The sequence below is a fragment of the Melanostigma gelatinosum genome (genome assembly GCF_949748355.1).
Source record: "Melanostigma gelatinosum genome assembly, chromosome: 17".
NCBI classification, from domain to species: domain Eukaryota; kingdom Metazoa; phylum Chordata; class Actinopteri; order Perciformes; family Zoarcidae; genus Melanostigma; species Melanostigma gelatinosum.
In genome coordinates, this window is record NC_136650.1 from 2,254,573 (window position 1) to 2,269,299 (window position 14,727).

General features: G+C 45.2%; 2 protein-coding genes across 4 annotated transcripts in view; one reads left to right on the plus strand and one right to left on the minus strand.

Annotated features, from left to right (window-relative positions):
* The window catches only part of cUnh6orf136 (chromosome Un C6orf136 homolog), a 10,943-nt gene extending 4,035 nt beyond the window's left edge, over positions 1-6,908 (plus strand). For all 3 annotated transcript variants that reach the window (XM_079287972.1, XM_079287971.1, XM_079287973.1), the window contains exons 3-7: positions 1,913-2,566; positions 4,184-4,272; positions 4,382-4,582; positions 4,771-4,840; positions 5,441-6,908. In XM_079287972.1, coding sequence (XP_079144098.1) covers positions 1,913-2,566; positions 4,184-4,272; positions 4,382-4,582; positions 4,771-4,840; positions 5,441-5,584 — 1,158 coding nt within the window. In that variant the 3' untranslated portion in view covers positions 5,585-6,908. The remainder of the gene's footprint in view (positions 1-1,912; positions 2,567-4,183; positions 4,273-4,381; positions 4,583-4,770; positions 4,841-5,440) is intronic.
* A 6,062-nt stretch (positions 6,909-12,970) lies between these two features.
* LOC306791104 (large proline-rich protein BAG6-like) overlaps positions 12,971-14,727 on the minus strand; it is a 32,243-nt gene continuing 30,486 nt past the window's right edge. The window contains 1 exon segment of the mRNA XM_079287730.1: positions 12,971-14,055. Within this exon segment, the coding sequence (XP_079143856.1) occupies positions 13,957-14,055 (99 nt within the window). The 3' untranslated portion in view covers positions 12,971-13,956.

The window sequence follows — 14,727 nt, forward strand, 5'->3', positions numbered from 1 at the left end:
ACCAGAGTCTGTTTAACCTGGCAAGCAATGATTATTATCATCACATATTGATTCAAGATCTGCCCTGTAACCTTCTTACAACCTGCCATGCTCTACTGTGCATGCTCTACTGTGCATGCTCTACTGTGCATGCTCTACTGCGCATGCTCTACTGTGCATGATATACTGTGCATGCTCTACTGTGCATGCTCTACTGTGCATGCTCTACTGTGCATGCTCTACTGTGCATGATATACTGTGCATGCTCTACTGTGCATGCTCTACTGTGCATGATATACTGTGCATGCTCTACTGTGCATGCTCTACTGTGCATGCTCTACTGCGCATGCTCTACTGTGCATGCTCTACTGTGCATGCTCTACTGTGCATGCTCTACTGTGCATGCTCTACTGCGCATGCTCTACTGCGCATGCTCTACTGCGCATGCGCTACTGCCCATGCGCTACTGCCCATGCTCTACTGCGCATGCTCTACTGCCCATGCTCTACTGCGCATGCTCTACTGCGCATGCTCTACTGCCCATGCTCTACTGTGCAGACTCTTTCTGCACCCAGTCGGCCACGAGGCGAAGATGAGCATTAACTGATGCTTTCAGATGTCAGAAAAGGCCATTTTGAGCCGTGGCTTTTTCTGAGCCCGTATGAAGCCATTCAAGTTGTTGATAGTTTTGTGTGAGAGGAGAATTTGTATCATTTGAATTAATTACCTTGGAAGAATTTGAGGTTTTAGTTTTCCACTGCCCAGGGGCATTTCTTTACCCGGATGAGACTGAACTTGCTGGCGAAGGGTAGAAGAGTTGGTCTGCTATGGTTAGTGTTTTCTGTCCAGCGGCTCTATGGCGAGAGGTGGAAGAGGACAACCCTGCGTCGTACCCCTCTAGGTGTAGAAAGTGGAAGATCAGGAAACATTAGTAAGAGGATTGGTACATGGTAACTTACCCATCACATGGACGGTAAGCCAAGGCCATTCAACCCGGTCAGATGTGTTCTTCTTCAGTGAAACACCCGGACCCAGCTATTGACTGAAAGCTGAATTGTTTTCATAAGCCCTCACATATTGTAACATGAGTTGTGACCTTTGATAAACCAGTGATGAGCCTCATTCAAGTCTCTTTGAGAGGAGCCTCAGATCCACATTTAAATACTAGATTTTCCAGACTGCATCCCTTTTAGTAGCAGGCACTCTCTCTTCCTTTAGTGTGGGAACACTGAGTAGACAGGCTGGGGGAACACAGAGAGGAGGAGAATGTGTCCATTAGCTCTGTCCACACATTTTCATAGGAGCTTGTAAATGTGACATTAATTGTAGCAGTATCAAATGACTGTCTACCGTGACAATCTAAAGTAGAAGACGTAGTTTGGGAATCCTCCTGCTTCTTTGTTAGATCGGTTAAGTTTGTACCTGCTTCATCAAATGGCAAATCTAGTTCTCAGAATTTAAGGGTGAAATCTCCACTGGCTGGTCTGAGTAAGCAGGTTCTTCAGCTTAAATTATACGAAGCCAATGAATGACCTGTGTAACTTGTAGACTAGCCGTTTCAGTCTTTGTGCTAAGATAGCTTAGCTAGGTCCAGGACAATCTCTGGACTGGACGCAGAGAGAACTGAAGTCTATCTATCTATATTTAACAGCCAACTGTAATATTTACACTATTTGTATAGTTAACAACTTACAGAACCATTGACCTACATATAGCTGTTTTGTCCTGTCCTGTTATAGTCGGTCATTGGTGCTTTCTATATATATTTCTATATACACCTACATGTTTGTGTACATTGTGTTCACATACTTAGCCAATGAATGTGATTCTGATTTCTTCAAATGTGAGACTATTGTAATAACAGGTATCAACACACTATGTGAGCAAGTGTTCTGTTAAGTACAATGTTACCATGTCCTTATTGCTCCTTCAGGCAGTCGACTGGCAGTGGACCCGTCCGACCCGCCCCCTGAGCAGTGCATCATGGGCCCTGGGTCCCCCCAACGGCCTGAGATACCAGAGCATGAAGCAGTCGGTCCTGTCCCATCCGTTCCACCATGCTACCCAGCCTCAAACAGGAGGCTTCTATGAGGAAGACTGGGAGTCTGTCAGCGTGTGTGTGCTTGTGCGACAGGGCGAGACAGACGGCCTCCACACACTGCTGGAGATCCCTCTGTCGGCTCACAATAAACTAGGAGAGCTCCTCACGCCGGGGCCTCGCAAGTTCCCCGAGTTCTCCTTCCTGTTGACCACGGTGGAAGGCAGCAGAGAGGATGATATCAGCATTGACAGCTTCAGGAGAGAACATGGCTGTTTCAGAAGCCTGTTTGAAGCAGAGAGGTGTCCTGCACCCTTCTTGTACGGCTCCCAGTTTTATTGTTTTCATTGCCCAGCCACAGAGCCGGGACCTGGCAGCGGGCTGAAATCCAGGCAGGATACTGAACTAGACAACGGGCCTGTGAAGCTGCCTCTGCTGCCATCTACCTCTCTCTGTAGCCATGCAGAGAGAGCAGAGGGGGACCATACTGAGGGAGGTAGTGAGGAAGAGGAGAGACTGGCCGTGATGTATGAAAGACTGAGGATAGAGGTAAGAATGCACACTGTCCGGATAAGTCAATGAAGTACGCTTAACAAAGCCATGGTATTCTATTGTAATGCAACAGGTGTCATCATTTAAAGGATTTTATCAATTCAATAACGTCTAACAATCTTCTTTCTGTCTTTTTATATCCATGTTTCTGTTGGGAGCTAAGGATAAAAGATGAATTTGTATTTTTCATTCTACAAATATTTCTTTGTCACTAAGAGTGTCCGTAATACTGTTGTAGGATTGTATGGATCACTTTAATGTGAAAGCCGTTGAGCAGGCACTGACCTCCACAGTCTTTACGACCTTTCATCATAGTTTTGAAAAAGTCAAGTTTGTAAAATGTGATGTGGAGCTACAGCTGAGCTTTAGCTCATGTTTCTCCACATGCTGTCACTCTAAACGGTTCCTGTAAACTGAACAGTGAACCGGTCCAGTCCGTGCAGACGGGGATCAGAGCACATGACATGGCTGTAAGGGGTGCAGACATTAAAGTGCTTAACCCGGCACTACGTTGCGTGTCCTTAACCCGGCACTACGCTGCGTGTCCTTAGCACGGCACTACGCTGCGTGTCCTTAACCCGGCACTACGCTGCGTGTCCTTAGCACGGCACTACGCTGCGTGTCCTTAGCACGGCACTACGTTGCGTGTCCTTAACCCGGCACTACGTTGCGTGTCCTTAACCCGGCACTACGTTGCGTGTCCTTAACCCGGCACTACGCTGCGTGTCCTTAACCCGGCACTACGCTGCGTGTCCTTAGCACGGCACTACGCTGCGTGTCCTTAACCCGGCACTACGCTGCGTGTCCTTAACCCGGCACTACGCTGCGTGTCCTTAACCCGGCACTACGCTGCGTGTCCTTAACCCGGCACTACGCTGCGTGTCCTTAGCACGGCACTACGCTGCGTGTCCTTAACCCGGCACTACGCTGCGTGTCCTTAGCACGGCACTACGCTGCGTGTCCTTAGCACGGCACTACGCTGCGTGTCCTTAGCACGGCACTACGCTGCGTGTCCTTAGCACGGCACTACGCTGCGTGTCCTTAGCACGGCACTACGCTGCGTGTCCTTAGCACGGCACTACGCTGCGTGTCCTTAGCACGGCACTACGCTGCGTGTCCTTAGCACGGCACTACGCTGCGTGTCCTTAGCACGGCACTACGCTGCGTGTCCTTAACCCGGCACTACGCTGCGTGTCCTTAGCACGGCACTACGCTGCGTGTCCTTAACCCGGCACTACGCTGCGTGTCCTTAACCCGGCACTACGTTGCGTGTCCTTAACCCGGCACTACGCTGCGTGTCCTTAACCCGGCACTACGCTGCGTGTCCTTAACCCGGCACTACGCTGCGTGTCCTTAGCACGGCACTACGCTGCGTGTCCTTAGCACGGCACTACGCTGCGTGTCCTTAGCACGGCACTACGCTGCGTGTCCTTAGCACGGCTACAGAAGGGAAAAGTCCAAAGTTCTCTTATTTATGTGTAGGAGGGTAAAAAGCTTCTACAATATATTATCCAGCTCTTGGGATTGCTTTAGACTGGAGTTGTACTTGCAATAGTTGTACTTCCCCTTGTGTGGGAACTCGTTGTAAAACTGGACCTGAATGTTGTTTTGCAGCTTCCAAGTTTCTTTATGAAGAACCATGATTACACCATGTACTCCAATGATATGGAATTCATCAACGGGCTCATCAATACCAAGACCAGGTACTGCTGCTCATTCAGCTTTGGCAACTGGTGATCCCTGATTACAGACACCGGTATGCTCTGATCAGACACTGTGTGACCCGGCTGTTGTGCTGTGTGTGTTGGTCAGAGGCCGTACGGTGTACCAGCTCACCCTCTCCCTGTGGCGCCTCATGTGTCTGTGTTACTACGCCAAGGCTCGGCTGGAGGTGCTGAAGCTCACTAAGCACATGGAGGACGGGACCATTAAGGCTCGCTGGAGGATCCGGGGCCTTCCCTTCTACTCTCTGCTGCTGCGCTTCTATCGCAAAGACAAGTCTCACCTGTACAGGTAACACACAGTGCATCCAGCCTGGAGCTGGTGTTGTTACACAGCTGTTACCAGGTTAACTCTAACACGGCCATTTGTTTTTAATCACCGCTTTAAAAGCCTTTGTCTGAATAAAATGTAATATAGGTTTATTTTTATTTGTTACACTGGTTTAGAATCTAATTTGATCCAAATGTCATCTTTTATAGGTCATATGATGCATTCTCTACCTTCTACATTGGACAAGATGGACTCATTCACTGTCATAAAGTTGAAAAGGTAAGCAGGTGTGTAATGCTTTGAGCAGCGACTCCCAACATATTGACTGCTTCAGAAAGTTTCAACAATTGTTGGACGAAGTGTGTTTAAATGGTTGAATATATGTGATCCAGAGCATTGTTATAGCAGCACACAACTACTATCCCTGTAGAGGTATGGAGGAGTAGAGTCTGCCCTGCTGTGTGCCTGTTCATCCAAAGTGAATGAATACTCTACGCTTTAGTTCAGGCAGACGAGCAGCATCGTGGTATCTCATGTGTCCTACAGCAAGCGGAGAGCACAGTGAAGACTCAAACGTCTCGTCTTTACTCATCGCAGCATAATAAACAGAGATTTCATCATTTTCCGTCTCAATATTTTTTTCTTTTATGTTGCGTTACATTTTAGTCATGAAATAGACAGATGTCAGTGAATACGTCATAACATTTTACTTGATAAATAAAGTTCCATTGAAGGGTTACCATCTTGTGTTTTGATGACCTAATATTCCTAATGTCCAGGGGAAGAGCACTTTATCGATGGAGCTATTGGTTTGATGAGGTCAAACAGAAGAGGAGCTGGACAGCTGAGCTTCCGGTTTGACTGAGCTCTGTGTTGCAGGTGATGCCGGATCAGCCCCCTGTCCTGCCTACAGTGACCTCTCTGCTGGCGGGGGCTCTGGTGGCCCTGGGGGTGCAGGAGCCTCGCCCTGCTCTCAATCTGCTGCCCCTCCTCCTGTCCTCTCTGCGACAGAGCAGAAACTGACCCAGGATCAGCATTAGAGGAACAATGGCCAGTGTGTTTAAGGTCCATGTGACTCCCAACATAGGAACGCATTAAAGTGGAGGGTTAGGCTCTCCATCCTGAGACCTCAGTGTTGCCCCTGATTTAAATACAAAGTCAAGAGTTACCACTGCTTTGCCTTCTTCACATTTGAACTGAACTTTTATTTGAAGTGATGAACGTGGTTAACCTGAAGATAGAACTGGGTTTTGGGATCCACGAGGTACATCGCTGTCATCTCTGCCAGTCAGCCAGCTGTGATAACACGCACATGTTTAAAACCGACTACTACACAACCACCAGGGCTCTCATTTATAACCATACGACTCGTGATGTGTTACGCTGCACGATAGATTCTCTGGTACTGTGAGCACTGACTGAAGACTTGGAAGGGAACAAGTGTTCTTCCTCTCGGTAGTCTCCATGATTCACCATGAAGACCCACTGATCAGCATCCATAAGGGCGTGTATGAGAGGCTGAACCAGCGGCACACATCTACGGGTTGATTGGGGATTTATAAAAAGAAATTGCCCAGAGGCAGGCGTACGCATGGTTCTATAGATCTAGTATGGATTCTACGCACTGGTTTATAAATGAGACCCCTGGACTTTTAAAACATATCGAACATTTTTGTCAGAGGCAACAATTTGACAATTGAGGATGTAAACCTAAACTTTTTTCATATTCAACCTGGATACAACACTCACCATTGCAGATGTCGACCATCAAAACATCCTTCATAGAGTCAGAAGGCAACGTGTCGTTCTCTGAGAACCACGCCCACCGAATGGGGGAAAAACAATCTGCACCATAATAAGTAAAGAAGGGCTGAAGCGCTAACAAAATGCCGTTTGCTGCTAAAAACATCCGATTTCAGCATGCCAAAGGATTAGCATATATATCAGCACATATTAGCATATGTCTAATGGTGGTGCAGTTGATAGTTAATGTGATAATGGGACAAGTTAGCTGTTAGCAAGCTAATGTTATATATGAGTTAGCATGCTAGTGTAGTTAGCTAAGACACTTTCAAACGAATAAATATACATAGCTTTGTGATGTATCCACATTCCATTATAGCACAAGTGTAACACTGTCAGAGTGCTTCAGCTTAAAGGTCTACCATGCAGCCTCTTCTAACCCACACACACATGTACCTGCACAGAGCCTGGCTTCGGCCTGGAGTTTCTCCTGTCTTCATATTTTGCTCTGTTTGGGACAGTTCTTGGCATCAACATAGAGCCTTTGTGCTGCATAGGTGTGTACCTCCCAGCAAAGAGCCTTTGTGCTGCATAGGTGTGTACCTCCCAGCAAAGAGCCTTTGTGCTGCATAGGTGTGTACCCCCCAGCAAAGAGCCTTTGTGCTGCATAGGTGTGTACCCCCCAGCAAAGAGCCTTTGTGCTGCATAGGTGTGTACCCCCCAGCAAAGAGCCTTTGTGCTGCATAGGTGTGTACCCCCCAGCAAAGAGCCTTTGTGCTGCATAGGTGTGTACCCCCCAGCAAAGAGCCTTTGTGCTGCATAGGTGTGTACCCCCCAGCAAAGAGCCTTTGTGCTGCATAGGTGTGTACCTCCCAGCAAAGAGCCTTTGTGCTGCATAGGTGTGTACCCCCCAGCAAAGAGCCTTTGTGCTGCATAGGTGTGTACCCCCCAGCAAAGAGCCTTTGTGCTGCATAGGTGTGTACCCCCCAGCAAAGAGCCTTTGTGCTGCATAGGTGTGTACCCCCCAGCAAAGAGCATTTGTGCTGCATAGGTGTGTACCCCCCAGCAAAGAGCATTTGTGCTGCATAGGTGTGTACCCCCCAGCAAAGAGCAGTGCACATGGAAGGTTGGGACGTAGCTACCAGGTTCATTCTCAGTGTCCGTCTATCTCCTCTGTTCTCTCTGTGTCTGATGCATGAGGAGCTGCAGCTCTGTTTGTGCTGAGCCACACAGGCAGAAGAGGTTTGGGCTGTATTTATTGGTGCTTTAGACCGTAACCGCCGTGAAACAATCAGCAAATAACACTTGATATATAAATAGATATTATATAAACATGACAGTCTTATTTTTTATATATATATATATATTTGTGTATATATATATATATATATATATATTTGTATATATATATATATATATATATATATATTTGTATATATATATATATATAAATAAATAATTAAAAATAATTATTTACAGATTTTTGGTTACCAACAACAGAAGCCAGCTCACTGAAGCACCACAGAGGGAGTGACTTTGAATGGCTTGCTTACCGAGCCTCTGCTGTATTTGAGGGGTTCTGGTACCAGCGGATATTCAGACCAACACTCCATTTCTGCTCTGCTCATTGTTTACATTCGGGTCAGCACTTTGAGACTAGAGTTTGAGTTGAGAGACGAGAGGTATGACTGGATTGTGTACAAGCTCATTTTAAACCAATCAATAGCTCGATCATCGTGGGTTCCCACATTGCATTCTGGGCATTGCTGTCAACCAAAGCCTGCTTAAACGTGATTGGTCAATACTACTATGACTAAAAAATGGAAACCAGAACTCTTCCAATACCAAAACCTTTTCTTGTTGAATTAAGAACCTGTTTCTGTTTACAGAGATTCATCTTTCATTTTCAGAAGTATAGTTAACCTAAAACAAAATATTTGCTGCACGCACACTGAGACCTCACAGCTACATTAGGTAACATTAATACAAGCAGCTTTGTGTTGTATGTGTTTGAACTGTCCCCTTCTCCAACCGTATCGCTTCCTATCTGAGTTTGGTATTCAGTGTAAAGAGGCCTCCAGTTGTTCCTGTTCTCTGGTGTTCCATCCACCAGAGGCCGGCTGGTTGGTGCACAGGACTACGGAGAGCTGCTTCTGTTGGGCGCAATGACCCTCAAAAACGTCATTGTTCACGTTGCTTGTGTTACATGTTAAACAGTGGAAATGGCATCCCAAAATATTGATGAGGATTTGTTACAGTGTAGATTTGACAGTGCACCGGCTGACTCCAACGTTCAGCCAGAGAGAAGCCGCTCCAGGCTGCAGCAGAGAGGATATGGCCGACCGGGATCCTCCAGAACCTGAACACGAGCTGGTGGTGCCTTGCTCAAACTGCCCTCTGATGCCAACAGAATGGAATCATTCTACTGGAATGAATGTCCGCCCAGAGAGAGCGAGTCTTGTGTGCATGACGATGAGAGTCTTCCTCCTTACTCAGTCAAAGGTATGCTGGAGACTACCGAAGATCAACTGGAATAGACAACCAAGACTGTAGAGCCTCCTGTCCTGGTCGTATACATCCTATACCAGTTAGTAATGTTAGCAGTCAGGAAGCTTTCTATTCCTCCTCTGGAATAGTTAACAAGATGTGGCACTGTCATTTTGCCTTCTGAAGTTTTCTTAAGAACTACAGGAGTGTATGAGCTTCATTTACGAGGATGGAGATGTGTGAGGACTGTCAGGTTGTTTGTGATGGTGATTACCAGGAACTAAAAGCTGTTAACTTGCTCCACTCAGCTCCATTGATGTAGACAGGAAGTTTGTCTTTGCTTGGATCTTTCTAAAGTCAATCTGCTCCTTGGTTTTACTGACGTTGAGCAGCAGGTTCTCTGAGCTCCACTCTGAAGGTTGTTGATTTCCCCTCGATACGAAGTCTCATTGTTTGTGTCCTCTGCAAACTTCACAACAGAGTTATCTTCATATTTGAGGGAGCAGTCGTGTGTGTACAGCGTGAACAGGAGGGGCTGAAAAAACAACTATCTGATATAGTGGAGGCGGAGTCTCACAGTCCAAGGAAAGAAGCTGATCTGAAGTCTGCTGGTACGACAGCCCTGGGGGGCTCCTGTGTTCAACACTGGAGTGGAGAAGGTGTGGCTGCCAATCCAAACTGCCAGAGGTCTGTGTGTGAGGAAGTCTTCGGCTACGTCCACGCGACTCAGTTTTAAAAAGCGTTACTTTTGCTGCGTTTATGCCTCACGTCCACACTACTCCGGTGTTTAGAAGCCCTAACACGGAGACGTTTGAAAACCCTTTGAAGCCATTCATTTCAAATACGGCTCAACAACCAGACCAACAGACTCAACAACCAGACCAACAGACTCAGCAACCAGACCAACAGACTCAACAACCAGACCAACAGACTCAACAACCAGACCAACAGACTCAACAACCAGACCAACAGACTCAACAACCAGACCAACAGACTCAACAACCAGACCAACAGACTCAACAACCAGACCAACAGAGTCAGCAACCAGACCAACAGAGTCAGCAACCAGACCAACAGAGTCAGCAACCAGACCAACAGAGTCAGCAACCAGACCAACAGAGTCAGCAACCAGACCAACAGACTCAACAACCAGACCAACAGACTCAGCTCGTCTGCTGAGAAAACCAAAACTCAGCCACATGTGGTCAGACTAATGTGCTGAATTGTTTTCCCATGAGCAGGATGAAAATGAGGACGTTGATTACAGTTTATATAAAAACCAGTAGACTAAGGGCCATATGTTGCATCTATAGTTTGGTTTCTTTTAGTAAGCAGTTAGTAGTTGATGTTAACAACAGCCGCACTATACCGTGACTCGTCACTAACAGTGAAACTAACTCAGTCACTACAAGTAACTCAATTGCCAATTAATGCATCTTCACGTCTTTGGTGTGTTTTAATAAAATGAGTTGAAATCAGTAGCAGGGATGTGTGTCTGTGTGTATGAGGCTGATGGTATCCTGTACTCCTCTTATCAGACCAAACCCAACGATGGGTTAGTCCATCGCTCAATACTCTGAAGCCCATTGGTTCCTACCGAAGATGTAAATCCTCTAAAACGTGAAATAAATATATATGGTGCCATTTTGATAAACAACTAAAAGGGTTGAGTAATTGTCTTTAAACTGCTGCTCACTGTTGTTTTATCAAACATGACTAACAGGAGGAATCGTAAGATCAGCGCTTCAATCCATGGCGAGATACTGAACCCTTAAAGTGTCAGGATGTTGCAATCCCAAATATTTAGTTCATGTCAGTGTAAATTATACTGTAATGTTAGCAGGATCATTATGGAGCCTTTTTTGTTTGACATTTAATGTTCCCAAATTTGCCCGAAGAAAATGTTCTTGTTTGAAGTCATAAAAAGTTGCATGAGCCATCAGCTGTCACTCTCCAATTTCACAACAGAAAAATGCAGTGAAGATATGTCAGATATAGCTTTGTGCCATTTCATGAATGAATAAGGAAGCATCTATATTGAAGCCTTGTGGGTTTTGTTCTTGTATCTTTGTAGACACTAGTCTGGAGATTCATCAATCAGCCGCCCACCAGTTTGACACAGAACAGTAGCTCAGTGGCCAAGAGATGCTCTGCTTCGTGAGATGGTTTAACAAAAGTTAATGCTTTATTGTATTGCCAGCACAAAGTTGACAGACGACACGCTGGATGCTCAGCTCTGTGGAACATGAACGAACAGACTCGGTACACATTGTTGTGGACAGTGTGTTGAATGCCTCAAACTGTCCCTTAGAAAAGACCTGAGCGGTACTCAATGTGACTGTTAGAAAAACGCATCCTCTCTGTACAGGAGGGAGAGGATGTGAAGTGGTTCCTCAATGCTGGACATACTTCGAATGGGTGCTCAAGCATTCGTTTAGACTTCACCGTAGTCTTTCACACAGCGTGATCATATTTAGTGCTTCTGGAAACCGAGCAATGAAGCATGCTGTGACATAGCTTTTGTACATCAGCCACATCTGGATAGAAACATGACTGGTCAGGTTCTACGCCGCTATGTACTGCTGCAGTAACCTCGGTGTGATCTGGTTGTATGAATAAAATAAACTTATGACTAACAACACATTTTTGTTACGTTGTTTATCATTTTCTGTGTGTCGTCTGTGGTCCAGAGGAGGATATGGCAGCACAGACCAGATTGACTGGTCCCAGAAACAGGATGTGTTGGTGGCCCTGTCCTTCCCTGTACTACAGCTGCCAGGTCTGATGTCCCACAGGTCTGATGTCCCACTCAAACACTGGGAATATTCACATACAATGCACACATTGGCCTGGAGTGTTGCTGTTGTTTATCTGTTGAACAGCCTTCAGTGAACCTTGCTTCAGTAACCACCCAGTCATAGGGCCACCTGCACTCCCTGCTTTACCTTCATTCCTATATCATCATCATCACCATCACTCTCCCTCAAACCTGCATGTCCTTCTGTTCTAACTCTGCTGTCAGCTTCTTACGAGTAATGATGGCGGTTATTACACTTCCATTGGATGAATCCTAATGACTGGTGATTTCTCCTCTTGTGCTGTCATCAGGTCAAAATCTACAATACTTAATGACCTGCAAAACAGGTGCTAAATATTAGTGCTAATTAGCGAATATTAGCAGAAAGCTAAACTAAGTTGCACACAGGATATCACACCAGTTAAACAGCATTTAGGTTAAAGGAGGTGCAGCCTAGAATCAAAAATAGATAATTATACTTTATCTGGAAAGTATTGCTTTTTGTAACTGTTGACGGTGTATGTATAGAGAAGCCTTTATTTTCTATTATACAGTAGACTTGATGAATAAAAGCACAGCAGTGTGAATAACACCAGGTTCTTCATTTTGTCTTTTGGACTCCTCCGTTAGACAACTGTAGGCCTACTATGGATATTCTTCTTCATGGCTTTGAACGTTTTTCATGCAAGTTTCCACCATTTGGACCAAGTTAATGTGAATATTCACATTTAGAAACAATGAGATTTGGTGTTCTTGTCTTTCTGAAATGTGGCTTGTAGCCGACAGCTCACTGCTGTGTTTTCTGGCATCTTTTGCCACGAGTATCTCTAAATGTTCCGTTTGTGTTTTGTTCGTTTTGAGAGTCTAATTTGTTTATTTGTATCAGTAATGTTAATACAAATTTTCATTTTTAATCAATTTCTTAATATCATGAACCCCCCTTCCCGCCATTCTTTCTCCGAACCCCTTAACACATCACTCAGTGTCCTTTCTTTCAGCCCCGCACAGCTGTAGACCCTCTTGTGTTGTCTTATCCATCTCATGACCCCGTAGATTCATCTCTGCAGCCCCTCGTATGAACCGCTGTCACGTATATATCTCTAAACCTGAGATTCCTAGTTAATAAAGCAATTCTGAAACATTCAGAAGCCAATTTATTTCAGTGATGTTAAGAAGCACAAAGCAGCCCTTGAGTTTGACAAACTTCTACTGACTGCAGCTGTGCCTCACTCACTGGCAGATTATGAACATCAATGAAGTGTCCTGTTGAAATATTATCAGGCTACTGTCGCCCATACAACGCTGAAAACGATGAGCTGCTGTGGTTGTATTCTGGATTTATTTGCCCATGCTCTGGGCCGGTATACTGATGGAGACGGCTGTTATGGATTCACAGTGTCAAAAACAAATCGACTAACTAGGAATGCATTGAATGTTGATATTCTAATTATCATTAATAACAGATACATTGTGTGCAATAGTCCCGCCTCCCCCCCACAGACAGCGAGCCTCCTCTGTGGAGCCGAGCGGTCTCAGTCTTCAGTCCAGAAGTCATCATTTACTGAAAAGCAGGATGTGAGCAACACTACCTACCAGACATCACTTACTATGTACAATCATTTACAGCTTTTCCTTGGACAGATATATGACGCAACTACATCTGTAGAGCGTGAGAGAAGCACTCAGTAGTCTCAGGACCACTGTTGGGGAGAAATCTGAGGTTTTGAGGACAAAGTCATAATATTTGAAGAAAAATGTCATCTTGAGAATTAAGCCATATGAGAATAAAGTCATGATATTTTAAGCAAAAGTTTGCAAAGAACATCACATTTAATGTAATTACAGATCACATTGCATTGTGCATGATTTTGCATCTTCAGTCCATAAACATGTGAACAGCTACTATTAGTTCTTGCAGATTACTTGTGTTGAGACAATGTCACCGTTTACTACGAGGGATGATTAGTATTGGCTCATAATATTTACTTTGTTCTTGAAATATTGTATTGAAGTAAAATGTCAAGCTTATCTCATAATTTACCACTTTGTCTGTCACAATTTTACAACAGTACTCTGCTAATATTATGACATTGTGACTTTGTTATTCAGCGTGAGGTATCCCGACACTGCATTAACTGATTCCATCATTGTTCTGTCAGAGGGAATGAGATGACACAGCTCACACTTCTGCTGTGGAAGGTCCACAGTCGGCAGGTCTTTCCATCCTGACCAACCACAGCAGGGGATGTCAGCAGCTGTGGTCCTTTCAGGCCGAGTTGACAATGGGACGATAGCACAGAGATCCATGCTGCAGCTAGTGTGTGGAGATCCTGTTCTGGACCTGCTGGTAGCACAAGGCGGAGGAAGATTACGAGTCCTCTACAGAGAAAGCTTGGTGTGTGTTGGGGAATCGCCGGGTGTTGTAGTTTGGATTGTCTCTCACTCGCTCTGTGATGTCACTCTTCACCTGGCAGGAGGACAGACAGCGAGACAGCAGGGCACTGAGAGAATGGCCTTCGTATTAAAACTCCTGTTTCCTGTTCTTCATGTATATGAAGCTTACATGGGCTTTATTCTTCTGTTCATCAAAGCTGTCAAAGGGACCAATGCTCCAGTTCTGTGCTGTTGACGGGCCAACTGTGTTCAAGCTTAAGTCCCTCTGTGCATGAAGTCACTTAGATACAAATGACCACTCTCATCCGTACAGGCCCCATTAGAAGAATGAGGCTTAAATTGTACCAGCATTAAATTGTGATTTGGCAGTCAGGTAGTAAAATGTATGGAATGTAATTACGTAAGTAAAGACTGCATACATAGATGTATTAGTTAATCACATTATTTGTATGTTTCTATTTCTTGTTCAACCACAGAGGATCTGCCTCGGAGAACGTCTTCTTCTTCGTCTTCTTGTATTTCTCAGGTGGAGGTGTGTTGATGTATAGCTCTGGAGAGAGGTTTCACAGCTGTGGCTTCTTACGGCCATAATGTCTGGTGTCCAGCCAAATACACTTAATCATGCATTTCCCATAATGCCCGGTAAACACCCAAGTCTTTCAAACTCCACATCTCCAGTTGCAACACAGGTGTTCTGTTAGTAATGTGTCGTCTACAAACCCAAGCTGAGATGACATCATTATGA